Raw genomic sequence first — 26,647 nt, 5'->3', positions numbered from 1 at the left:
AAGGATAAGATTGGGAATGAGGATATCCGAGGTAAAGTAGGAGTAGCCGAAATTGTAGGAAAGATGAGAGAAAATCGGCTCCGATGATTTGGACATGTGCAAAGAAGGCCGACTGACGCTCCGGTTCGAAGATGTGACTACGGGACAGAGGTTCAGGGCCAAAGGGGTAGAGGAAGACCTAGGAAAACTTTGGAAGAGACTCTAAGAAAAGACTTAGAGTACTTGGATCTAACGGAGGACATGACACAAAACCGAGCGCAATGGCGTTCTAGGATTCATATAGCCGACCCCACTTAGTGGGAAAAGGCTTTGTTGTTGTTGTTGTTGTTGTTGTATTTTTGTCCATGTCTCAACGTAAAACACCATAATATTTTTTTATTTATATTATATATTGCATGCTAATAAGGTAAGCTAGTTTCATGATATTTTTGGTAAAAAAATTTGAGAAAAAAAAAGCCTAATCAAATAATAGGTTAGTTGACATTTAATTGCATTGAAAATAATAAAATGAAAAATTTATTATTAATTATATAACCCATGTTACATTCTATGAGGGTATTTTAGGAACACGAGAATTATAAAAACTGACATACCAAGCTTGTTAATGACTCTAGTAAATGGGGTTTATGTCTGAAAAAATAAAGAGGATGGGTTTTAAGTGAGAGAAAATAAGTTTTAAGGGGGAAACTCTCATTTTGAGTAGAACAAATCTGACTTGGAATTTTATTGCATTTCCATTGTACCACGTAATTATCACTATCATGTATATTCGATCCTCTTCAATTTGCTTTGAGGAATATGGCCTGATTTTGATAGTTTGGGAAATGACGGGTATGATTTATCTGCATGATGCATCCCTTCGACAAAAATCATCGCTCGCCCCCACATACCTAGAATCCTAAGCTTTGCATATGCATGGCATGCTGGCAGAGAAGCAAACCTATATTAAATACAACTACTATCTTAAACTCAATTTGATTATTTTGGTAACATGAGTTCAATCGTTAGGTATGACGGTATCTATGAAGAAATAGGTTTTATTAAAACCTAAATTAACTACTGCAAGTTTAAAGATATACAACTCGTCACTTAGTACTACAACCAATTTATATATTTTTTTAACTTATAAGTTAGAGGTTGTCAATTTGAATCTAGCAAATAGCTAGTTCAATACTAATTTATTTTCTCGACTATAGATCTATAAGTATATTTGTCATTTATGTAATTGGCAAATAAGCACATCGATCTAACCTCGAACTTGCATCTAATTTGATTTCCAAATTTTAAAAATATTATCTTAATCATTTTCAATACCTTATCTTCGTGATTTTGTTAGGTACTCAAGCCTAAGGAAAAAGCCCAACCCAAAAGACTAGCTTGATACGTGGGAGGATCTCAATGACTTAAGTACAACTACATCATTTCTAGTGTAGCCGATGTGGGATCATAACATCACACCACCCTTTGGAAGACCTAACGTCCACGACGGTTTTTACTTTGGTGGCTTTTACTCTTAATGGCGGCGCACCCTCCTTTGGTCGTCTTGTTAAGGTAGCAATTTCCAGGTCGCCCTCTCTGCAGCGTCGGGACCCGACGTATACGGTGGCCCTTATTATAGTGGCTTTCACTCTTAACGGTAGCGCATCCTGTTGGTCGTCCCATTAAGGTAGCCCTATCCAGGTCACCCCCTTCGCATCGTCAAGAACCTAGGCTCTTATACCAATGTTAGGTACTCAAACCCAAGGGAAGAGCCCAACCCAAAAGACTGCTTGATAGGTGGGAGGACCCAAAGAACTTAAGTACCACTACACCATTTCTGATGTAGCCGATGTAGGATCATAATAGATTTTGATTATCTTGATTGACCATATCATCTCTAAGTCTACAAACTTATATCTAAAAATTGTTTAATCGTTTAAATATGCATTAGAATTAAATAATGACACGAGCCACACATAATGAATACTAAAATTATTCTAATAATTCTTCACTTGCTACTCAAAACTTCTCATGTGTTTACTTGCTCGTAATAAATAAATACTAATACGTGTTTCACATTAAAATCCATAATAATTCACATAAAAGGAAAATTATATCAACTAGGATCGGAGAAGATAAGGACAAGGATTGTCTGCCCTCCTAGTTGTGGTGCCCTTCCATGCCCTCCTATTTTGTGCGGTCACGGTTAAGCCACGTCAATATTTTATATTTTTATTGTTTTTTGTCTTATTATCTCATTAAAAAATTAATATAAAATATTAACGTGGCTTAACCGTGACTGCACAAAATAGGAGGGCATGGAAGGACACCACAACTAGGAGGGCAGACAATCCTTATCCAAAAGATAATTGACTGAACTCTCATTTCTTCATACTCCCCTCCACGATTTCTTTTCTTATGTACATTTTGCCTATTTCACCATGCAAAATAAATAAGCACATCATACTCTTCCTCATACTTTTAGAGATGTAATATCCATACACCATTTTTAACTTCTCACACACCTTTTTAAATTTCGACTGTCGGATCAGATGAATTAAAGAAAATCAAATGACAGAAATTAACAAGAGGTGTGTGAGAAGTAAAATAGGATGTATGGATAGCATACCCCTACTTTTATTGTCCCTAAAACTGTGTTTATGTTTTATACTTGTAGATGACTAGTTTCTCGTTTGAGAAGTGTTTTTAAATAACTAAAACTGTTTTAAAAAAATGCTTTTAAACAAATCATTGGTAAAAATGTAAGTTAATCTTGAATAAAAAAACAATGGAAAGTATTTCATGTAAGAAGTATATGAGTTCGTTTGAATGTGTTTTTAAAATAACTGAAAGCGTTTTTAAAGAAAATGTTTTTTGATTCCAAAAGCACTTAAAGTGTTTTCTGCAAGAAGCACCAGTTATGTGCTTATTTCAAAAAGCAAGAAACACTTAAGTGTTTTTCTACAATTTATTTGTATTTTTACTAAGGATTGGTTCCAAAAACATTTTCACCATAAGTATTTTTAGTCATTTTAAAAGTACATCTAAATAAGCTCTATAGCTAGTACTTGCCAACAAAATTTTTCCTAAAAACACTTTCAATCATTTAAAAGTATTTCTAAACGAGCATAAACCATTTCCAATTTGATTGGTGTTTGACGGGTATTCGGTGTTTTCTATTTAATAATACGTAATTTTTGTTCTTATTTGAATATACATGCATATTAAAATCTGGGCAGTTGCGCCTGCGTAGCCACAGAATCCCAGTACGGCTGCGGATCACACAGAGAAAAGGAAACGACGGACGAACAAAGCCCACGTGTTTTCAAGACGCAGAGACGTGAGCCATGACGACATACCGACTCCGACCTTACACATCTCCCTCTCCCTCTCTCAGAAATCCACAACTTTTTGACTCGCAGTTGCAAATTTTGCAACCATTACTTTTTTCTTAGACGAAAAAAGCTGACTAAAAACTCAAGTCATTCTCTCCTCTCTCTCTCTCTCTCTAAACCCACGTTTTGTCAGTCTCTACCATAAACTCGGAGCCCATCAGCAATCGGGTGCAAAGACTCCATCTTTTTCTTTCAAGGAAATTAAAAGAACTCAAAAATAAACAAATTCAAGAAATTAAATTCTGGGTTTTGCAAAAACGGACATTGAAGATTTCGGGTTTCTTGGGTTCCTGGTTAGTCCAAAACCCTTTTTTTTTTTATAATTATTATTTTTCATTGCAATTTTTATTATATTATTATATGTAGAGTTGTTTGATTGGTCTTGAATTGCTTTGCTTCCTCTGTTTTTCTTCCACCAAATATTTTAACTTTACGTCGCTGTTAAACACAAGACAAAGACGTGATTGTTGTCGTATTATTTTAACGTGTTGTCGCATGTCGAATTTATCACAAGTTGCACATCTCACGTTCGTAGTTTCAAAACACTGTTTGATTTAATTTCCGGACATTCTTTCTAACTTGGACAGCTGAGTGACAAATTGGGTAATTTTTATAGGACCTAATGCTTTGGTGTTTTGCTTTCTGTGAAGCATTGGCCTCAGAGGAGGAGGAGGAGGACATCCTGTTCTTGGGTCATGTGAGCGGTTAAGAGCATTTACTACTCTTGCACCCGAAACCCGAGATCCTGAGTTTGATCCCGCATTTATCAAAACAAAACCAAAAGGTATATGCCCTTTAATTCTTTGGACTAAATTGATGTTAAGAATCTTCAAGTTCGCATTTTTTTTCAGTTTTTCCCCCAAGATTTTGTTAATTTGTGTTTCTGGGGTTATCTGATTGTTTCTTGTTGTATGTTCTCGCATTGTGTAACTGCAGAGTTAATTAAAGCATGATGGAGGATTTGTGGACTGCGTTTTGTGGGGAATCCGGTCTTTCGGATGAAGCTGGAAGGGCACTCACTTTAACTCTTCAGTCTCTGTTTCAACCTTCTTCATGCGTCAATCATGTGTCGATAATTGGGTTTGACATTTTGCTTCTAGCAATGCTCTTGTTTAACATGCTTCAAAAGCCATCGTCGAAATCACTTCACATTCCAGCCCGATATCAAGGCTTTTCGGGTTTGCAGATAGCCTCTGCTGTTGTCAATGGCTGCCTTGGAATTGTGTACTTGGGGCTGGGAGTCTGGATTCTGGAAGAGAATCTGAGGAGTACTCGTACTGCTTTGCCTTTGAATTGGTGGCTACTTTCGTTGTTTCAAGGGTTCACATGGTTGGTGGTTAGTTTAACTATAAGCATCCGCGGAAGAAAGCTTCCAAGGAAGCCGTCAAGATTGTTGTCCATCCTTGCGTTCTTGTTTTCCGGAGTCGTCTGCGCTGCATCGCTCTTTGCTGCCATTTTCAGAAAAGAATTGTCAGCAAAGACTGTATTAGATATATTGTCTTTCCCAGGAGCAACATTGTTGCTGTTATGTGCGTATAAGGGGAGTAAATATGGAGATGGTGACGAGAGCATCACCGCAACTGACCTTTATACGCCTCTGAACGGTGAGTCCAACGGCGGCATCTGTAAAAGTGATCATGTTACGCCGTTTAGCAAAGCTGGATTTTTCAGTAAAGCCACAATCTGGTGGCTGAACTCGCTGATGAAAAAGGGTAGGGAGAAAACTCTAGAGGAAGAGGATATACCCAAGCTGCGTGAGGAAGATCGAGCAGAAAGTTGCTATTTGCAGTACTTGGAGCGGTTGAACAAACAGAAACAAATCGAACCTTCTTCTCAACCTTCAGTACTAAGAACAATAGTCATGTGCCACTGGAAAGACATTTTACTGTCTGGCTTCTTTGCTTTGCTGAAGGTACTCACCGTCTCTGCTTGTCCACTGGTTCTTAACGCCTTCATATTGGTTGCCGAGGGAAAAGGAAGCTTCAAATATGAAGGGTACGCGTTAGCCATAGCACTTTTCCTTTCAAAGATCACGGAATCCATTTCACAACGGCAATGGTACTTACGATCCAGGCTTATTGGTGTGAAAATCAAGTCTTTACTCACATCGGCCATTTACAAGAAGCAATTGAGATTATCGAATGCTGCTAAGTTGACACACTCAGGTGGTGAGATTATGAATTACGTTACTGTGGATGCTTATAGGATCGGAGAGTTCCCATATTGGTTCCACCAAACTTGGACGACCGGCCTCCAGCTCTGTCTTGCATTGGTGATTCTTTTCCGCGCAGTTGGCCTGGCTACGATTGCAGCGTTGGTGGTGATAGTTTTGACAGTGATTTGCAATGCTCCAGTTGCTAAGTTACAACATAAGTTTCAGTCTAAGCTTATGGTGGCACAAGACGAAAGACTGAAGGCTAGTTCCGAGGCTCTTGTGAACATGAAGGTGTTGAAGTTGTATGCATGGGAAACTCATTTCAAGAAGGCGATAGAGAGGTTAAGGAAGGAGGAGCACAAATGGTTATCTGCAGTGCAGTATAGAAAAGCGTATAATTCCTATCTCTTTTGGTCGTCCCCTGTTCTGGTGTCTGCTGCAACCTTTGGGGCATGTTATTTTCTCAAGGTTCCGTTGCATGCGAACAATGTTTTTACTTTCGTAGCAACTTTACGCCTTGTTCAGGATCCCATTAGATCAATTCCTGAGGTTATTGGGGTTGTCATTCAAGCGAAGGTTGCGTTTGAACGTATTGTGAAATTCCTTGAGGCACCAGAGCTGCAGACTTCAAATGTCCAGAAGAGGAACATGGAGAATGTATCCCACTCCATTGTTATTAAGTCGGCTGATTTTTCATGGGTGGAGAACATTTCGAAGGCCACTCTGAGAAATATAAACTTAGAGGTTAGACCTGGTGAAAAGGTTGCTATATGCGGAGAAGTCGGCTCAGGCAAATCAAGCCTTTTAGCTGCAATTCTTGGAGAAATTCCAAATGTTCGAGGAAATGTAAGTTGCCGCTTTACTTTCCCTTGATAGCTAAAAATTACGATTCAATATTGTGCAGAGTCTCACCTTATGCAAGTATCATCTTTAATTTCTCTTCTTGACTTGCAGATTCAAGTTTTTGGGAAGACGGCATATGTTTCTCAAACAGCATGGATTCAGACAGGGACGATCCAAGAAAATATTTTGTTTGGTTCTCCAATGGATACTGAAAGATACCGAGAAACACTTGAGAGGTGTTCACTTGTAAAGGACCTTGAGCTGCTCCCCTATGGCGACCTTACTGAAATAGGGGAGAGAGGGGTCAATCTGAGCGGTGGTCAGAAGCAGCGAATCCAACTTGCCCGTGCTCTCTATCAGAATGCTGATATATATCTCTTGGATGATCCATTCAGTGCTGTTGATGCACATACTGCTACAAACTTATTCAATGTAAGTACTCTATCCTAACACTGGCAGTGCCTTTTTGATTATCGTCTGGCTTTTAGTGCTAACTTGTACATTGGCAGGAATATGTTATGGAAGCACTTTCAGGGAAGACGGTTTTACTTGTGACCCATCAAGTTGATTTCCTGCCTGCATTTGATTCTGTTTTGGTTAGTCAACTTTTAACTCTAGGCTATTCGGATTTTTATTCATCGCTATTTTCATAGCAGAAGCGGTTTTTCTAAGAATAACTTCTAATTAACTTTTTTTACAGTTGATGTTAGATGGGGAAATCCTACAAGCAGCTCCTTATCACCATCTATTGGCCTCAAGCCAAGAGTTTCAGGATCTTGTGAATGCACACAAAGAAACTGCTGGTTCTGAAAGGCTTGCAGATGCCACTGCGGCCCAAACTGGAATATCGTCCAGAGAGATTAAGAAGACATATGTAGAAAAGCAACTCAAACCAGAAAAAGGTGACCAATTGATTAAACGAGAAGAGAGAGAAACAGGAGAACTAGGTGTTAAGCCGTTCGTACTGTATTTGAAGCAGAAGAATGGATTCTTGTACTTCTCAGCCGCAGTTCTTTTACACTTCATTTTCGTTATGAGTCAGATAGGGCAGAACTCTTGGATGGCTGCTAACGTTGACAATCCCAATGTTAGCACATTGCGATTGATTGCGGTTTACTTGTTGATTGGATTTTCCGCAACATTTATTCTACTGTTCAGATCTATTTTAACAGTTATTATGGGTCTTGAGGCATCTCAGTCTTTGTTCTCACAGCTACTGAGTTCCCTTTTCCGTGCACCCATGTCTTTTTATGACTCAACACCTCTGGGAAGGATACTTAGTCGGGTATGCATTTCAAACAGAAAGTGTGCTTATAGATTAGTAGGCATTCAAGGAACTAACATCTTTTTGCGTTGCTTTTTTTTTGGTAGGTGTCATCTGATCTGAGTATCGTAGATCTTGATGTTCCGTTCAACCTAGTCTTTGCCTGTGGGTCTACTATGAACGCTTATGCCAATCTCGGAGTACTGGCTGTCGTTACCTGGCAAGTCCTGTTTGTCTCCATACCGATGATCTATGTGGCAATTTCCCTACAGGTAATGCCGTACCAAGTTCTTTTATTCCTTATACTAGGAAGAATCTGTATTCCTTCAACTGGCTGCATGATTCTATCAATGTGTTATGTGTTGTGATATTTCTCTCTATTAGAAATTGAGGAAAAATTGGAACTTGAAACTGAAATAGCAAAGTAATTTACTTTTTTCTGAAACAACGTCTGTGGATACACCATTTCTTGTTTTCAGAAATACTACTTTTCGACTGGAAAAGAGTTGATGCGAATCAATGGCACAACCAAGTCCCTTGTAGCAAACCATGTAGCAGAGTCGGTGTCAGGAGCGATTACAATAAGAGCTTTCCATGAAGAAGAGCGGTTCTTGGAGAAGAACTTTGATCTCATTGACACAAATGCTAGTCCTTATTTCCACAGTTTTGCGGCGAATGAATGGTTGATCCTACGGCTAGAATTTATAAGCGCAACCGTTCTTTCTTCTGCAGCACTCTGTATGACTTTGCTTCCTCCTGGAACTTTCAGCGCTGGTGAGTTTTCCAAACTTTGATAAAAGGGAAAAGAATCCTGACATTCTTAGTGTTGCAATCTTCTGAGTAATTTTGACATCTCTTATGTATGTAGTATGACTTCAAACTATCAAGACTTACAGCAATTACTGTGTCACTGCAGGATTCATTGGGATGGCACTTTCGTATGGTCTTTCATTGAACGTTTCCTTGATGTTTTCAATTCAGATCCAGTGCAGTATCGCAAATTACATTATTTCTGTTGAAAGACTAGATCAGTACATGAATATACCGAGTGAAGCCCCTGAAGTAGTAGAAGGAAACCGTCCTCCAACCAATTGGCCCGCTGTAGGTAAAGTCGAGATACAAAATTTGCAGGTAAATATTGGTTGCTTTGGTGCTAGAACTAGTCAAGGTTTACCTTGAAGAAGCTTACTGAGAATTTTCATGTCATAACAGATCAGATATAGGCCCGATACACCACTCGTTCTTCGTGGGATCAGTTGCATTTTTGAAGGAGGACACAAGATTGGTATTGTTGGTCGTACAGGCAGTGGAAAGTCTACTCTCATAGGTGCTCTATTTCGTTTAGTAGAGCCAGCGGGAGGGAAGATTATAGTCGATGGCATTGACATCTCTACAATCGGATTGCATGATCTAAGGTCGCGTTTTGGAATAATACCTCAAGATCCTACCCTCTTCAACGGAACTGTGAGATACAATTTGGATCCCTTGTCTCAACATTCAGATGACGAAATATGGGAGGTATACTGTCGAGTTATATAAGCTTGTTTGCTGTATTATTCCTTTTTGACTGTTTAATTCAGCATGGTTGAAATTTTAAACTAAGCAACTGACTTATTTGTACGTACTGAAGGTTCTTGGGAAGTGTCAGCTTCGAGAGCCTGTTCAGGAGAAGGAAAGCGGCTTAGACTCCTTAGGTAAGATTTTCGGTGTATCAGGATGGTGGCGAGCGTTTTGTTTTGTGAAATTGTGATCAGCTGTATTAACTGATGCCCTGTTACTCAGTTGTGGAAGATGGATCAAACTGGAGCATGGGACAAAGGCAATTGTTCTGTTTGGGGCGTGCCCTTTTGAGAAGAAGTCGGGTACTAGTGCTTGATGAAGCAACCGCATCAATTGACAATGCCACTGATACAATTCTTCAGAAAACTATCCGAACTGAATTTGCAGACTGCACTGTGATCACGGTAGCTCACAGGATACCGACTGTGATGGATTGTTCAATGGTTCTTGCCATCAGTGACGGTGAGTTTCACTCTCACTCTCTCCTTCAAAATGCTTCTCGTGATCTCATCCAAGTACATAATATATACCAGTTCTTATTCGTTCATAATTGTTCGAAAAAGAGAGTAACATTGATGAAACACGTTTATCCATTTCAGGACAAATTGTGGAGTATGACGAGCCAATGAACTTGATGAGAAGAGAAGGCTCGCTATTTGGGCAGCTTGTCAAGGAATACTGGTCTCATCTCCAGTCTGCAGAATCGCATTGAAAGTAGCGGTGTTTCATTGTTTCATCTCGCCATTTTGCCACGGCTGGGTAGCGAAGAGATGAAGCATAGTGAAAAGGAGGATTGGTGTAAACTATAGAACGTTGCTAGCCGAAGAAGCGTGTGTATAATATCTCTACCTTATTTTCTCGAAGGCAATGAAGAATAATCGACTACTTAGTCCAGATCAATAGTAGCACATCAGGTTGCATAAGGTTGTAGGTATCCGTTCCCAGCACGGCGATGAATGTAATCTAAAACACCGCGATGAACGTAATCTAAAACGCAGATCTTGATTGATGAACTGTATATGTATCATGATGCAGAAACTGGAAATAGACATTTCTTGCGCGACAAGTTGTTGTCAAACGCAAGAGAATTACTGTACATTTTAAAATCAATAAGAGTATATAGATCCAATTCGAAAATTGTTACATCATTTTGCTGCTGTGCAATCGGCTCTTCTTCTAAATTGACGAAAATCGCACATTGTGTTTCTTTCATTCTGTATAACTTTGAAAAAAAAAAGAATTTTCCGGTTCTGCATCACACGATCGAAAACTGATTACAGAAATGCCGATCAGGCTAGTTACGTACTAATAACATCGTCTACATTTGCGTTCAAAGGAAAATAAAATCGAAGATTCATCGTACAGAAGTATACATTCGATTTTATCATGAAAAGAAGAATACATTCGATTTTATCATGAAAAGAAGAATACATTCGATCTGAAATTGTCTAAAGCATTTGCACCAATCAGCACCTCCCTAAAGTTCTAGCTGTAACCTAAAAATAACGATTTTGATCACGAAAGCTCTCATGAGGACTAATTTAAGTTATAAATAATAGCACAGCCTATTATTCGTCTCAAAAGTCCTAGTGTAAGAATCGATAGTAACCTATTCACACAAGTCCGTCAACCAGAAGTAATAGGTGCCTTCTGGGAGGTCGATAAATTCAGAAGAGCAAACTAGATGCCTGCAGGAACAATTGTTTTGTTGTCCTCAGGGTCCTCCAAGCACTGCATTCTCGATGTCCTCTCTGCTCAGCGCATAACTAAATCGCCTCTCCATATCCTTTTCAAGGTTTCCTGGTCCAGTCTTTAGATACCTACATCACCAGTTAAATATTTAGCAGCAGTAATATTTGATATAACAAAAAGGTTCAGAAAAAAGAAACAATTTCAAGCAACGATCTAGAACATCGCCAAGAAAAAAGGGGAGACACAGTCATGTGAAAAGGAAAAACTAGAGGTGATGCAGGGTAATACGAACACTTTCAAGTAATCAGTCTGTTTCTCCATCTTTCCCCACAACCTCAAGCTTCCCGCTTTCAACCATCACCGCCATTTCCTATCGTCTATAACTAGCTCATGTCATCAAGCGCACAATCTCATTCGTGAAACTTAGAATGTGATAATGGGACTTAGCCACATATCCAATCGAGCCAATCCTAAAGAAGCCTTTAAACAAACTCTTATATCGTTCCCATTCCACAACACATTGATTCCTTTCCATTTTTCTGTGAATCCACACTATTTCCAGGAATCGCAGTTGAATCCACCATCATGACCTCCAATTCAACCGGCCAACCGGATCAAGTTAACACAGTAAACCACTCACTCACAGAAACTGGAAGCTATAAATGGACCAAAGGCATGGAAGACTAATAGAGGCCTAATAAAACTCCACTTTTATCCGAGTTTAGGTGCAATCATCCTACCATCCACAAATTGTCCACTCTAATTTCACTACATTTTTCTATAAAATTCGGTATCAAATTCAATCTCACAGCAACCCGACTTGTATCGCAACAAAACAAACTGTAAATTCTAAAACTTAACACACAGGCTGATTAAATTCATGATCTTTTCTCAATAAAATTAACACTAAACCACCAAATCAATCCATCAGCCAAAAATTCAGCACGCATATACATATATGTGTGTGTGTACAGCAGAAATGGCAGAAACCCAGAAGAGAAAACAGAAAACCAACCTCACATACAAGTCGGTGATGTCGAGCGAGAGCTGGGCGTGCCACTCGGGCTTCTCCACCAGCCAAACCGCCCGGTCCTCTTTGCTCTGGTAAAACCCCAAGTTCCTCAGCCAGGCCTCGATGCAGGGGAGGCTGTGGGCGTACAGCGGCTTCTTCTTGTCCGGCAGCTTCTTCAGCCACTCGTCCTCCGGCGCCGACGGGAGCTCCTCGTCTTCCTCCGCCTCGGAAGGCTTCGAAAATACCGAGACCGAAATCTTTCTGGAAGAGTGGGTGAGGGGATACGTTGGGCATTTGGGTGAAAGTGAAGGGTAAGGAGTTGGATATTTTGGGAAAGTTGAGGAAGCGATGGAAGAGAAGACGATGAACTTGGTGAGAGAAATGGCGGACATGTTGGGACTCTCTTGTAATTTTGCAACTTTTGAGGGGTTGGATTTTAGAGAGAGAAAGTTTGCAGCTTTCTTGTTTGAAGAGAGAGGAAGTTTGCAGCTTTCTTCCCCATGTTTGGAGTTTGGGGAGAGGATAGAGCACGCCAATCAACTAAAAAAAGAAAAAGAAAAAGAAAATAGAATTGAGATGGGCCAATTGGCCCAAATCAGCTATGTGGGCTATGGCTTTGGTCTTTATGGGCCTCTTTCACCTTTTAATGATCCGCATATGTATGATTTTGTCTTCGGTAGTCAAATCTATTCAAATAGTTCGACTTTATAAGCAATCATCAGGTTTGATTTCTTAGAGTCAATCTTTGCTGTTTAGTTTCCAAACTTCTTAGTAGTCCCAGCCCCGTTGAAGAAAAATTGGTACATAATGTGCTATTTAACATTATGTCTAGTTTTTCTTCTCACCTAAGGATCATTTGCGCCATTGTGTTTCTCCTAAAAATGACGGGTTCGTTTGAAAATGTTTTTAAAATGATTGAGACCATTTTTAAAGAAAATATTGGTTCTAAATGTGCTCGTGCACGACTACACTTGGGACCAGCTATTTGTGATTTGGTGATGGGTATGTTCTCGAATTGTGATTCAGTTGCTGTGAGGTCTAATTTGGTTGTCCTGTTTTTGCCCCTTTGGTTGTTTTATTCTTGAAGTGTTTTTTTTTAATTCACTTGTATTTTTATTAAATATTTGTTCTAAAAACATTTTTACAAAATAAACTTTCAACCATTTTAAAAGCAATTATAAACGAGTCCGACATCATTTGCAAAAAGCACTTTTATTATAAGCATATTGAAAAGCATATCTATTCATAATACTTTTGGAATGCACTTTCATTCAAATCATGTTGAAATTTCCGTTATAAACCATGTGTTTTTTTAACATGAAGAAGTACTTTAAATATTTTTATTTTTTCAACTGATGTCAAAAGCTCTTTCGTTCTCTAAAAGCGCTTTTAACAAATTTAGAAGCAGTCCAAACAGGTCCTTGATCAGATTAAAACATTTGCTTTACCGCCAAAATTTGGTTTCCCGCTCAAGCATCTACCATATCGTTGTTTTTCTCCTAAAACGACGGCGTATTCGGTTTACTGTTCCTTAATTCCACATTTGCATCTCCCTTCTTCTCTGCAGCCAAATTCCTTCTCTTTCTCCTCCTGCAAATGCGATGGCATCTGATCGGAGCTCCGGCGACCCAATCGCCGACTACGGCAAAACGCAGCGCATCGTCCTCCTCCTAGACCTCAACCCACTCCTCCACCTCCGAAACCCAGCTCCATTTCTCACCACCCTCCTCGCCGCCGTCAAAACCATCCTCTCCTTCCCTCCTCTCTCCGCCTCTTTCTTCGCCTTTAGACCCTTCTTCTCCTCCCTCTCTCCGCTGCTCTCATCCTCCAAGCTCCCCACTTCTCTCTCCCTCTCTTTCCACCTCCCCGGCCCCACTTTCAATTCCCTCTCCCACACCCTCAATTCCCTCCCCGCATTTCGCCGCGATCCGGCATCGCTGCCCCGGGCTTCGTGCTTCGCCGCCTCCTTGCGCCAGCTCGTGCACGACTACGCCTGGGACCCCGTGATCTGCGATCCAATGACGGGTATGTTCTCGAATCGTGATTCGGTTGCTGTGAGGTCTAATTTGGTAGTTCTGTTTTCGCCCGTCTCTGTGTCTGCAAACTGTTTGACAGAATTCCTGAATGTGGGTGTGGGTGACGAGTCTTTGGAAAATGTGAATGCGTTTTCTGAGAGATTTCGGGGTTTCTTTGAGAATGTGAATGATGCATTTGTGAGTAGAGATATTCAGTGTAGCTGGGTTGATGTCAGGTATGAATTAGAATGTGGTGAGGGTAAGGTTGGGAACGATGAGGATGAGACGAGATTTGGGTTTTTTGAGAGTGAGGTTAGGAGTTTGGGATGGGGATTTTGCTCCACTGGTTCGATTGTTCTTGGTTCTGCTCTTGTTCCTTTTGGTTTGATTTATCCCGAGATTGGGATTTCATCCAAGTTTTTCGGTTGTGATGATAGTCATAAGAAAGTCAATGCGCAGTTGAGTCTCGAGATCTTAGATGTAAGTGGGAAGCCTTTGGAATGCAAGGTTTGTGATCTTCAATTGGTTGATTTGAAGATGTTGCCTAGAAATGCAGCTGATGATGCTTTCTTTTCCCTAGAAATCCTAAATTCACAAACAAAAGGTGGTAAACTGAAAGAATTGTTCTGGGGGAATTTCGGCAAAGGCATGACAAAGTTCCAGGTTAAGGCTTTGCAAAAGTACAATGAGTTTTCGAATTTCAAGGGCCACTTATCTGATCCTCTCCTTGTCTGTGATGTTTCGGTTAAACCTGGTGAAGATGGAAAAGAAGGTTCTGGCAATTATTATGCAGATAAGGTTCTAGAAATGCTAGAAGCGGACTTGGGAGAGAATGCGAAGAGAAAATCAGCGCCCATTTGGCAGATTCTCTTGAGTTTCTTATATAGGAATGGTCAAGGAGCATTAGTGTCCCTTTCAAGTGACACTGGTGTATTGTCTACGGGAATCCTCAAACCTTTCACAGTTTCTTCGGCTCTGCTGTTTATTGTGGATGAAGGATTTCACCCTCAGACAAAAGCAGACCAATTAAGTCGAAATATGAAGAATGGGATTTGCAAACCGAATGCTGATTTGGACCAGACTGGGCCATCCAATAAGCATTCTGCAGGGAAGGAGGGAAGGAAGAGAAATAGCAAAAGAAATTCACAGTTGCTACAAGATCTCACATGGAGTGCCTTCTGCAAGGCAGCATTTGAACACTCAGAGATAGGTTTGGAAGAGGTTTACTTTGCCAGGGAATGTTATAACTCAAAAAAGATGCGATTTCTGAAATGCTGGATGAAACAGATTAAGAAGTCTAGCGATCGTGGTCTAATAGTGGAGAAAGAATCCCAGGCAGACCAGCTCAATAGAAAAGGGATGGACAATAGGTTGGATAACTTGCACCATGAAAGTGAACAGCCAATTTCTTCATCTCCTTCAATTGGAGAAAATTCTTTGACTGTGGCTTCTGGCATACAAGATGAAGCCGCTTTGGAATGTAGATCAGAAACGTCAGAAGCTTTTTTCAGTAGTCTATCCAACAAGATACAACAGGGGCTTGAATATGAAGCAGTAGACTTGGGGGCCTTGGCCTATCGGCTTGTGAATTCATCCATATATTGGTTAAATAAAAAGTGGGAAACAGAAACCCTTTCAGAGAGTCAAACTTCCCTTGTAAAATCTGGTGCTACTGATGATTTGGTTGCTTCTGAGGTGTTAAAACTTCTACTGAGAGATCCCAAGGATATCACTGCAAGGCAGAAAAGCTCCGACCCGTCTGTTAAAGCATCTGATTCACAATCCGAAGGACTGACTTCTGGAAAATTAGTTCGAGAGTATCCTTTCTCATTTATAACTTAACTGTCTTCTGTATTATGCATTAATCCAGTTATAACTCTACTAATATGAAAATTTGTCTCCAATTACATTTACACTTTTCCTTCACCTAGTACTAGATATGAATTGCAGATATTTTTCCGGATGGAGATACTACAATCAGAGGTTGGTGCAAGTATTGCAGAATCTATGAAACAGAAGTTTGTAAAACAGATTTGCTCTTGTTTGGAGAAAATTCGATGTCATCTGGAGGGCTTCTTTGGTGACTGGAGTGTAGATGATTATGTTGAAAAGATCATAAAAAGCAGGTAATAAATATCAGAGTTGAAAACCCCTGCCTTTCGTATTATTCTTTACTTTATATAATGGATGTTTTACTGAGGCATTGTGGCTTTCTCCACACTCATTCAGTCTACCGTTCATGTCTCATCAAATACACATTTCCGGTGCCACTGTTCTCCTACTTACCTTTGCAATAATGCTAAAAAAGGAAAGTGATTATCTTTATAATCTTAGATGAGTTAAGTGTGTTTCCTTATTAGTGTAGATTTACAGGATATAGGCCAGTTATACGCACATTGTAACATTGTTTTTCTGAACGAGTGAGGAATATGTTTATACAACTTCTGCATAGCATATTAGCCTACGGTATGATCCTTGAAACGATGGAGCTTAAATAATTCATTCCTGCAATTAGTTTCCCGAAATACAAGTGCAGGTGATCAATTTTTGTTTGAGATGGAAAATTAAGCAGATAGAATAATCTTTGAATTTGGACATTTTCAGGTACTGTGAGACACTTGAAGATGTGGTTCACAAAATCTATACAAAAATGGATTTGCTACTGTTTGCCGATGAGGAAGAACTCCCTAATAGTTTACTCAACAGTGAGGATAGCAATCGATCCTGTAAAGAAAAACCAAAGAGTGTCGAAGTGGATGAAAGTTATAGAATCTGGGACTCATTATCAGCAGAAGGTGAGTCTCTTCGTCCGCTGAAAACTGATATTGGAAGACCGAGCGCTGAAGAGATCAAACAAAATGACGACCATGCTCGCAAGTTACTTGAAGCTCAAGAGAGGAGAGAGAGGGCTCGGAGATTCGCTTCATCCACAAGATGGATGCCTGATTTGCAGAGAGTTTGGGCCCCAAAACAGCTGAAACCATTGAAACCAAAGTCAAATCCGCTTCGAAAGCTGTTTAAAAGGAAGGATCGTAGAGGTTCATGTGATGACAGAGTATGTGAAACCCCAATGACAGGAATCAAACGTTCATGCTCGCAACGCAGCTGGGATGACGATGAAGATTACCGAGAATACAGTAGCCAGCCGTGCGGCTCTGTTTCGAAAGCATTGTTCCAGGATGATGACCAGTGAACTGGAACTACATCGAGACATGGAAAAAGCATATGCATACCAAAAGCAGCAGAAAAAAACCATTTGAAGTGCAAGCTTCTGTTGTTTAACTCTAATTGTCATTAATTTTTATGTAAAACAGTTCCATTTTTTATGATTTGCAGCATGAAATTGTTGGTATCACTGAGCTACTATTCCATTAGTTCAGTTCTAAACATTTCCGAATTCGAACAAAAAAATTATTAATAAAAATGTGTGATTTTTTTATTTTCCGGAACCGTCACATCCCTCTTGAATTTTTCATACTAGAGAAACTTCAAATAGGTAATCTGATCTTGTTTTTCGTAGGGCACATGCTATATCATTTGTAGACCACATCTCACCAAAACACGAGACTTTATGTATATTAGTCTCATCCAACCTTGCATTCGTCTCTTTAATAATCTAGTTGCCCTTAAGTGGCAGTCCTATTGAAGTTTTTCCGAAAGATTTGACATTCTATTTGCATGCACTCGATATTAAACATGTGGGTCTAAACCAATGTTTAAAATATTGATATAGATGGAAAGTCTTCAATGGAAATTTACAATGGGATAAGCATATTAAGTATCAACTCATTCAGATTTAGTCGAAATTAAAGAAAAAATTTATAAAAAAAAATTCTAAAGTTCGAAATCTGCAATAGGTTTCAGCAAAATTTTGTAGTTAATCGGTAAATATTGTCGATATTCATTGTTTTCTTATAGATCGCCGATATAGGGTGAAATTTGCATTTCACCCATCTTTTCCTTATGGACCCTTAATTTTAAGGATATTTCGACGAAAATATCGACAATGCCGTGGATATTTTATACACTGGTGACTGGTCTAAACTAAACTTACCCAAACCCATTTTCACATCACCACGATCCAATTCATGAGAGCTGTTACTTGCTAAATGTTGCCCCATACACGAGTCATTAACTAGTTTAGAAAGTGTTTTTAAACGACTGAAACCACTTGAGATAATATTTTTGAGCTCCAAAAGCACTTGAAGTGTTTTATCAAAGAAGCACTAGTTTCAGTACTTTTGGAGGATTAACTTGCATTTTTATTAAAGATTAGTTATATAAACATTTTTTTTCTTTCTAAAATCGCTTTCAGTAATTTGAAAACACTCCCAAAACGTGTTCTAAATTTTATCTGAATTTTTTTTTTGGATTGCGAAATTAAAGCATCGTGATTAGACCAAAGTCCTTGGCCAATGGCCACCTCAGCTAAAATCCAAGATGTATATAGCAGCCAGCAATTTTGGTTACAAGCATATTCCATTTGGTTTCTATCCACAAACTTCCAAAACGTTCAATTGATGTTAAAACACTTTGTATATCGGGTCGTGTTTCTGGAACACTGATTTATTTTGACAATGATGAGGATGCGTTGATTCCCCACGTATTGTTTCATGATTATCTCATCTACGGACTATGCATACAGCTATGACCTTTCATCAGACTTTTTGTCAAATTTGATGGCTTTTTTCACCTAATTATGCAGTTAAGGTCACACTTCATAACTATCTAGTTTCTAAATTTGGGATCTCTCAATTAGCATGTTATAATTCTCTCTAGAAGTAATTTTTCTTTAAATATTATTTTGGAAGTGCCTTTAAAACAAGTAAAGGAGCTTTAATGGATTTTTAGGTTGAAAAAACATTTAAAATTCTTTTTGAAAAAAAAAGCGCACATGCGAAACACCTTAAGTGTTTGAGGTATTCATCAATTTCTCCCCTGAACTTGTAACTATTGGCCAATTTCCCCCCTCAACTTTAATTTTGGCCAATTTCCCCCCTCAACTCTCATAATTAGTCAATTTCCCCCCTCAACTCTCATAATTAGTCAATTTGCACCCTACTGTTAATTTTTTAATTTGATCATAAGTAAACAAGTGTGTGTAAGAAACTAAATAAGATGTATGTTAATCATTTTCCTATGTCTTTATCCTATTACAACTAGATTAAAATTTAGAATTTTACAATTTATCATAGATAGTATTATTAGTCATAATAAATCAGTATGGAGTAATTTTATTTGATTTTTTACTATACAAAATTGATAACGAAAAGGATTGATGTGTACATTTTTGTATGTGAATACAATTTTCTTTATAAAAGTGAAAGCTAAGTTCAAGTAAATTGTGGAGAATCGAGCTTTAGTGCAAAAATGACTAGTCAATTCATAATTTTCGATTCCTTATTAAGAATAACACATTTTATTGAAATAGGTCTGATCCATGAGTTTAGGATTATTATTTCTTCTTCTACATGCTTTAAACCCGATTCATAACATTTTTTTTATAATCAACCCATATCACATACTAATTGTATTATGTTTTTGTACATTTTACCCTATATTATGCAGGTGAGTTTATGTTAATTTTAGTACTTTGTTGGAAGTTATTAGAAAGATTGAAAGAAAAAAAAAAAGAATAGATGGAAAATTAACAGTAGAGTGCAAATTGACTAATTATGAGAGTTGAGGGGGGAAATTGGCCAAAATTAAAGTTGAGGGGTGAAATTGGCCAATGATCACAAGTTCAAGGGAGGAATTGATGAATACTTTAAGTGTTTTATTCAAAAGCACCTGCATTCTTATGAAAAATATAAGAAGCGCTTACGTGTGTAAGTGTTTTTTGAAGAAAGCATTTTCAACACAACCTAACTTAATCGGCGTTTTATGGAAGACTTGGACTAAACAGGCCCCAGCTAACTCGATTGACGCGGTTGCAAGAGGAAGACTGGCACCCATTTCTTACCTGCAGAACACGTCTGTCATACTTTTCTTCCCCCAAACCTTAACCAGTAAGTCTCCTGCACCTATAATTACATGTCCCCTCCCAAGCACTTTGAGCAACAACCCAAAAAAACACATACAAAAATGGCATCCAAAACACAAACCCTAGCCCTAACTCTGTCCCTCTTGATCCTCATTTCTTCATGCAAGTCCTCCCAAGCCGCCGGAATCGCGACGTATTGGGGCCAAAACGGCAACGAAGGAACCCTAGCAGAAGCTTGCAACTCGGGCAACTACCAGTTTGTTAACATAGCTTTCCTCTCAACTTTTGGAAACAACCAAGCCCCTGTCCTAAACCTCGCCGGCCACTGCAACCCCGCTAGTGGTACTTGCACGGGGCAGAGTGCCGACATCAGAACCTGCCAATCAAAAAACATAAAAGTCCTCCTCTCGATTGGAGGGGCCACCGAAACTTACTCTCTCACTTCAGCTGATGAGGCAAGGCAAGTTGCTGATTACATCTGGAACAACTTCCTAGGTGGTCAGTCAGATTCGCGCCCGCTTGGGGACGCGGTTTTGGACGGCGTCGATTTCGACATTGAGTTGGGTGGTACGCAGTTCTACGACGAGCTCGCCAGGTCACTCAAAGGACACAACGGACAGGGAAAAACGGTCTATTTAGCCGCAGCTCCACAATGCCCGTTCCCGGATACTCACCTAGACGGCGCTATCCAAACCGGTTTATTTGACTACGTTTGGGTTCAGTTCTACAACAACCCCCTAGCCCAATGCCAGTATGCAGACGGTAATGCCGACGCTCTTTTGAGCAGTTGGAACCGATGGGCCTCGGTTTCGGCCACCCAGGTGTTCTTGGGGATACCGGCGTCTACTGATGCCGCGCGCAGCGGATTTATTCCTGCTGATGCTCTCAAGTCACAAGTCCTTCCAACAATTAAGAATTCGGCCAAGTACGGAGGAGTTATGCTTTGGAACAGGTTCTATGACAACGGTTATAGTGCATCCATTAAGGACAGCATCTAATTAACTTCTCTGCCTCAATGGATGATACTACTTGTAATAAAGTGTGTTAGGGATGATGGCGCCTCATTCCTTTCCTTTTGAATAAAACATGCATATGTATTTTTGGAGAGATTTTTTACCGATTCGTATTTCTGATACACTGAAAATTTCTCATTTTTTTTTTTTTTACGATCAAACATGTCATTGCATGTACTAATTTTTGAAATTGAATAAAATATAGTTTTACATAAATATAGTTTTATAGGTCCAAATAAACTGTCTTGTATCATTGTCAATGGTTTTACATGATAGGCAGGCACTGTGCGCATCGTCCTCCTCCTAGACCTCAACCCATTCCTCCACCTCCAAAACCCAGCTCCATTTCTCACCGCCCTCCTCGCCGCCGTCAAAACCATCCTCTCCTTCCTTCTTCTCTCCGCCTCTCTCTTCGCCTTCAGACCCTTCTTCTCCTCCCTCTCTCCGCTGCTCTCCTCCTCCAAGCTCCCCACTTCTCTCTCCCTCTCTTTCCACCTCCCCGGCCCCACTTTCAATTCCCTCTTCCACACCCTCAATTCCCTCCCCGCATTTCGCCGTCTCCTTGCGCCAGCTCGTGCACGACTACGCCTGGGACCCCGTGATCTGCGATCCAATGATGGGTATGTTCTCGAATAGTGATTCGGTTGCTGTGAGGTCTAATTTGGTAGTTCTGTTTTCGCCCGTCTGTGTGTCTGCAAACTGTTTGACAGAATTCCCGAATGTGGGTGTTATGATTATAATAGTGGTTAGAATAATAGTGGAAAACTATTTAGCTACATGTCGTTATTGTTAGTAGCCAGCTGGCATTGTGAGAAGGATGGTTGTATAAGAACCAAATTGTGGCATTGTTCTGCAGGATTGAATTAGAAAAACAATATTACAAGAAACTTTCTATCTCTCTCTATTTTCCTTCCCACTCACTCACCGCCATTACTATCAGCTACTAGCAGGTCGAGAAAGGGAATTTAGAAGTTTTGACCTAACAATTGGTATCAGCCTCTCGATCCTGAGTCTCCCTCTTGTATGCCCCGCCACACCACAAATTCTCGAATGTCCACTGTTGAATCGCGCCTCTCCGCCGTGGAAGCTACTCTGGAAGCCATGGGAGCCATTCCTCAGCTGATCCAGACTTCCAACGCCAATTCCGACACCCGCTTCACCGCTCTCGAAACCAAATTCGCCCTTCTCCTGGAGCATCTCCATCGCGACCCTGGTCCTCAAGGCGGTGCTGGCTCTTCGACTGCACCACCACCTCTAGTGCCAGATCCACATATTCCTCCTCCCATTGTGACCGATGATGGCGATTTTCGTTGTCTCGACACTCCACGGTTTCAGCGCCGTGATTCTTTTGAAGGCGGCGGTTTTACTCCTCGCCCGCAGCGGTCACATCGTCTGGATTTTCCCCGTTTCTCCGACGGTGATGATCCCTCAGCGTGGATCTATAAGGCCGAACAATATTTTGCTTATTATCACACTCCGGAGAATCAGAAGGTTTTGACCGCCTCCTTCCACTTCAAGAATGAGCCGCTGTACTGGTTTCGTTGGCGCGATTGTGTACATTCCACTCCCACCTGGGGTGAATTCACGACTGCTTTGTGCCAGGAATTTGGTCCACCGGAGTTTGAGGACTGCACTGAGTCGCTATTCAAACTCCGCCAAACCGGCCCTCTTCGTGATTATATTGTGGAATTTCGGCGCCTTGCCACTCGAACCTATGATGTTGGTCCTATTCTCTTAAAGAGTTGCTTTCTGGGGGGTCTCAAGAAGGAATTGCGTTACGATGTTAAATTGCTTCGCCCTTCCTCAGTTCATGAGGCCATTTCCTTTGCTGCCCAATTAAATGCTAAACTCACGGACTTGAAACCATCTCCCCCAAAACCTCATCCCCCACTCAAACCTCCTCTCGCCTTACCTCTACCTTCCCTTACCAGGCCTCATCCTCAAACCCTCCCTTATAAGAAACTTACCCCCGAGGAAGTTCAACGGAAGAAGGACAAGGGCGAGTGTTGGTTCTGTAATGAAAAGTGGGTTCGAGGGCACAAATGTGTCCATAATAAACAGCTCCTTATGCTTGATGTTTGTAATGAGTTGGAGCCTACCGAGTGTGAATTGCTGGAACCTACAGAGTGTGAATTACTGGAGCCTATTGATCTTTCCCTATCAAGCATGGAGTTGAGTGCTTGTGCGTTCTATGGCACTACTGAGCCCTCCACGGTACAAACCATGAAAGTGGCTGGTGTGCTTCACACTCTACCTGTTACCATACTACTTGACTCTGGTAGCACCCACAATTTTGTGGATTCTAGGTTGCTTAAGCAGCTCGGGTGGCCTTGTCACACCACCAAACCCTTCGATGTCATGATTGCCGATGGGGGTAAAGTCCGAAGTCAAGGCTGTTGCCAACAAATTCCCTTGGAATTGGGTGCATATCGCTGCCACACTAACCTCTACGCACTTCCTCTAGGGGGTTGCGATGTTGTATTGGGTGTGAAATGGCTCTCATCTGTGAGTCCAGTTTTGTGGGATTTTCACAACTTAACCATGGAATTTTCTGTGGGAAAAGACCACTATAAACTTGTTCATTCCACTGCTCCAGCGTACTTGGTACAGGATACTGTTTGTCAACAGCTTGAAAAAGAGTTTAAATACTCTAATTGGGGCGTCTTATTGTATTCAATGGAAACTAATCCGTTGGAGGCATCCAACTTGAATCCCCAGCAACTCATTGAGCTGCAGGGTATGCTCAGGCAATTTGAAACGGTTTTTAAGCCTCCTACTACCTTACCACCTCCACGGGCTCATGATCACCAGATTCCATTGCTTCCTGGTTCCAAGCCTCCGAGTATTAGACCATACCATTATGGTCCTATGCAAAAAACTGAGATTGAACGAGCTGTGCAAGAACTTTTAGATGCTGGATTCATCCAGCCAAGTCATAGTCCCTTTTCATTTCCAGTTCTCTTGGTCAAGAAGAAGGAGGGCACTTGGAGGCTTTGCATGGACTATCGTGAATTGAACAGCATTACCATTAAGGATAAATATCCTATTCCATTAGTGGATGATTTGTTAGATGAATTGCATGGCGCTCAGTATTTTTCTAAGCTTGATCTTAGGTCTGGATATCATCAGATCCGTATGTCTCCCTCCGATGTGGAAAAGACTGCCTTCCGAACTCACCAAGGGCATTATGAATTCTTAGTCATGCCCTTTGGTCTTACAAATGCTCCTGCCACTTTCCAAGCCCTTATGAATGACATTTTTAAGCCTTACCTCCGGAAATTCATCTTGGTGTTCTTTGACGACATTTTGGTGTACAGCAAGACCTGGGAGGACCATCTTTCACACTTGCACCAAACTTTGGAGTTATTACAGAAACACCAATTAGCAGTGAAGAAATCGAAATGCTCTTTTGGCCAATCACAGGTGGAATACTTGGGGCACATCGTCTCTCGTGATGGGGTGGCTGCAGATCCTACTAAAATTCAAGCAATTATAGATTGGCCGATACCGAAAAATGTCAAAGAGTTGAGGGGATTTCTCGGGCTCTCAGGGTATTATAGAAAATTCATCCCCGGTTATGGCAAGGTGTGTCAACCCTTGTATCAACTAACAAAAAATGATGGTTTCAATTGGTCCCCTGAAGCCACGGCAGCTTTCCAAGCATTAAAAAGAACAATGACTTCTCCGCAGCTATTAGCCTTACCCAATTTTGCTATTCCCTTCACTTTGGAATGTGATGCATCTGGCAATGGAATAGGGGCTGTGTTGCAACAGAATGGCAGACCTATAGCTTTCACAAGTCAAGCATTGGGACCACGGAATTAAGCATTGTCTACATACGAAAGAGAGTTGATTGCCATTGTTAGTGCTATCAAAAAATGGCAAAACTACCTTCAAGGGCGCCATTTCATCATAAAGACAGATCATAGCAGCTTGAAATACTTTCTGAGTCAAAGAACTACTACCCCGTTCCAACAGAAATGGGTGGCCAAGTTGTTGGGATTTGATTATGAGATACAATATAGGCAAGGCAATGACAACATAATGGCTGATGCCTTATCTCGAGTAGTTGGTTCGTCTCAATTACAAGAGAAACCTCTCAGTGACTTATTGGAGTGCAAAGCTATCACATACCCCTACTTCGGGTGGCTAGATGAACTTCGGAGAGGGTTAGAACAAGATAGTTGGATTCAAAGCAAGGTGCAGAAGGTGTTAGCATATTCTTAAGCTGCTGCAATTGACCCCAATCTGTCCAAGTACCATTTAGACAACGGTTTCCTCAAATACAAAGGACGGATCGTGCTTAGCCCAGATTCAAGTTGGAAAAGGAAGGTCTTTGAGGAACATCACTCTTCTCCAAGTGCAGGCCATGAAAGGGGTTCTAAAGACTTATCAGATATTGAAGAGGGGCTTCTATTGGGTAGGAATGAAGAAAGATCTCAGGTCATGGGTGGCTGAATGTCGGGAATGCCAGCAAAATAAGTATGAAACCATTTCCCCTCCCGGATTACTTCAACCTCTGCCGATCCCTACACATGTATGGAAGGATATAAGCATGGATTTCATCACTGGTTTACCTCTGTGCAAAGGCAAATCAGTGATCCTGGTAATCGTAGACAGGCTGTCCAAGTATGCTCATTTCATCCCCTTAGCACATCCGTATACGGCAAGCATGGTAGCTCAGGAATATGTTGATAATGTGTTTAAACTCCATGGGATGCCCTCTACCATTGTGAGTGACAGGGACACCATTTTCATGAGTGTTTTTTGGAAAGAATTTTTTTAAGTTGCAAGGCTCCAAGTTGTGTATGAGCTCGGGTTACCATCCACAGAGTGATGGCCAGACAGAGGTGGTGAATCGGTGCCTTGAAACTTACTTGCGATGCTTCACTAGCTGTCAACCTAAGAAGTGGCTCCACTGGCTTCCATGGGCAGAATGGAGCTATAACACTTCCTACCACACTTCCTCAAAGTTCACCCCCTTCGAAGTGGTCTATGGTTATCCACCACCACACATCGCGTCTTATGAGCTTGGCACTGCTAAGTTGGATATAGTGGAGCAAGGGCTGCTAACTAGGGACAAAATATTAGCAATGCTCAGGACCAATTTACTAGTAGCTCAGAACCGGATGAAAACACAAGCAGATAAGCATCGGAGTGAGAGGGTTTTCGAGGAAGGAGATTTGGTGTATTTGAAATTAATTCCCTATCAATTGCAATCTTTGTCATCTCATGCTTACCATAAGCTTCATCCCCGGTACTATGGTCCTTATGAGGTTTTGGAAAATATTGGGAAGGTTGCCTACCGATTGAAACTGCCTGAGAATTCAAAAATTCATCCAGTCTTTCATGTTAGTTGCTTGAAGAAGCACTTGGGAGACAAGGTCACATAACTCCATTCTTGCCTACTGTCACTGATGATGGGTTGCTACCACTCGAACCACTCAAGGTGCTACAAATGAGGGTCTACAAGAAGGGCCAAGCTGCTGGAGTTCAGTTGTTAATCCAGTGGAAGAACAACAAAGAGGACGAAACTACATGGGAGGATTATGACGAGTTTGCTGCCAGATTTCCTGATTTCAGTCTTTAATTCTAACCTTGAGGACAAGGTTTATTTTGTAAGGGAGGGGTAGTGTTATGATTATAATAGTGGTTAGAATAATAGTGGAAAACTATTTAGCTACATGTCGTTATTGTTAGTAGCCAGCTGGCATTGTGAGAAGGATGGTTGTATAA

General features: G+C 40.6%; 5 protein-coding genes across 6 annotated transcripts; 4 read left to right on the top strand and 1 right to left on the bottom strand.

Moving 5' to 3' along the window:
• The first annotated feature begins 3,213 nt into the window (after nucleotides 1-3,213).
• Nucleotides 3,214-10,209, top strand: LOC103443387 (ABC transporter C family member 10). Of its 2 annotated transcripts, none has more exons than XM_070820599.1 (13): nucleotides 3,214-3,667; nucleotides 4,025-4,158; nucleotides 4,311-6,375; nucleotides 6,484-6,804; nucleotides 6,882-6,968; nucleotides 7,073-7,657; nucleotides 7,744-7,908; nucleotides 8,116-8,410; nucleotides 8,553-8,767; nucleotides 8,849-9,154; nucleotides 9,267-9,330; nucleotides 9,419-9,658; nucleotides 9,796-10,209. In XM_070820599.1, the coding sequence occupies exons 3-13, from the start codon at nucleotides 4,324-4,326 to the stop codon at nucleotides 9,906-9,908; spliced, it is 4,443 nt and encodes a 1,480-aa protein (XP_070676700.1). In that variant the 5' UTR covers nucleotides 3,214-3,667; nucleotides 4,025-4,158; nucleotides 4,311-4,323; the 3' UTR covers nucleotides 9,909-10,209. The 2 variants fall into 2 exon arrangements, with proteins under 2 accessions (XP_070676700.1, XP_008380444.2); XM_008382222.4 differs by having other exon boundaries at nucleotides 3,244-3,497; nucleotides 3,910-4,158.
• A 377-nt stretch (nucleotides 10,210-10,586) lies between these two features.
• Nucleotides 10,587-12,436, bottom strand: LOC103443379 (uncharacterized). The gene is made up of 2 exons (XM_008382216.4): nucleotides 11,904-12,436; nucleotides 10,587-11,016 (listed from the first exon to the last, which is right to left on the bottom strand). The coding sequence occupies exons 1-2, from the start codon at nucleotides 12,290-12,292 to the stop codon at nucleotides 10,911-10,913; spliced, it is 495 nt and encodes a 164-aa protein (XP_008380438.2). The 5' UTR covers nucleotides 12,293-12,436; the 3' UTR covers nucleotides 10,587-10,910.
• Nucleotides 12,437-13,227: 791 nt separating this feature from the next.
• LOC103445380 (uncharacterized) lies at nucleotides 13,228-17,364 on the top strand. The gene is made up of 3 exons (XM_029104230.2): nucleotides 13,228-15,732; nucleotides 15,853-16,041; nucleotides 16,520-17,364. The coding sequence occupies exons 1-3, from the start codon at nucleotides 13,502-13,504 to the stop codon at nucleotides 17,106-17,108; spliced, it is 3,009 nt and encodes a 1,002-aa protein (XP_028960063.1). The 5' UTR covers nucleotides 13,228-13,501; the 3' UTR covers nucleotides 17,109-17,364.
• Nucleotides 17,365-19,762: 2,398 nt separating this feature from the next.
• On the top strand, nucleotides 19,763-21,005 carry LOC103417873 (acidic endochitinase SE2-like). The gene has a single exon (XM_070820590.1). It carries the CDS (start codon nucleotides 19,949-19,951, stop codon nucleotides 20,894-20,896), a length of 948 nt encoding a protein of 315 aa, XP_070676691.1. The 5' UTR covers nucleotides 19,763-19,948; the 3' UTR covers nucleotides 20,897-21,005.
• A 956-nt stretch (nucleotides 21,006-21,961) lies between these two features.
• LOC139192193 (uncharacterized) lies at nucleotides 21,962-24,736 on the top strand. Its single transcript, XM_070813777.1, has one exon. The coding sequence runs from the start codon at nucleotides 21,962-21,964 to the stop codon at nucleotides 24,734-24,736; it is 2,775 nt and encodes a 924-aa protein (XP_070669878.1).
• The last annotated feature ends 1,911 nt before the right edge of the window (nucleotides 24,737-26,647 follow it).

The sequence above is a fragment of the Malus domestica genome, chromosome 01, assembly GCF_042453785.1.
Source record: "Malus domestica chromosome 01, GDT2T_hap1".
NCBI lineage: Eukaryota > Viridiplantae > Streptophyta > Magnoliopsida > Rosales > Rosaceae > Malus > Malus domestica.
Note: the sequence above shows the minus strand (reverse complement) of the source record. Positions and strands in the feature narration are given on the sequence as shown.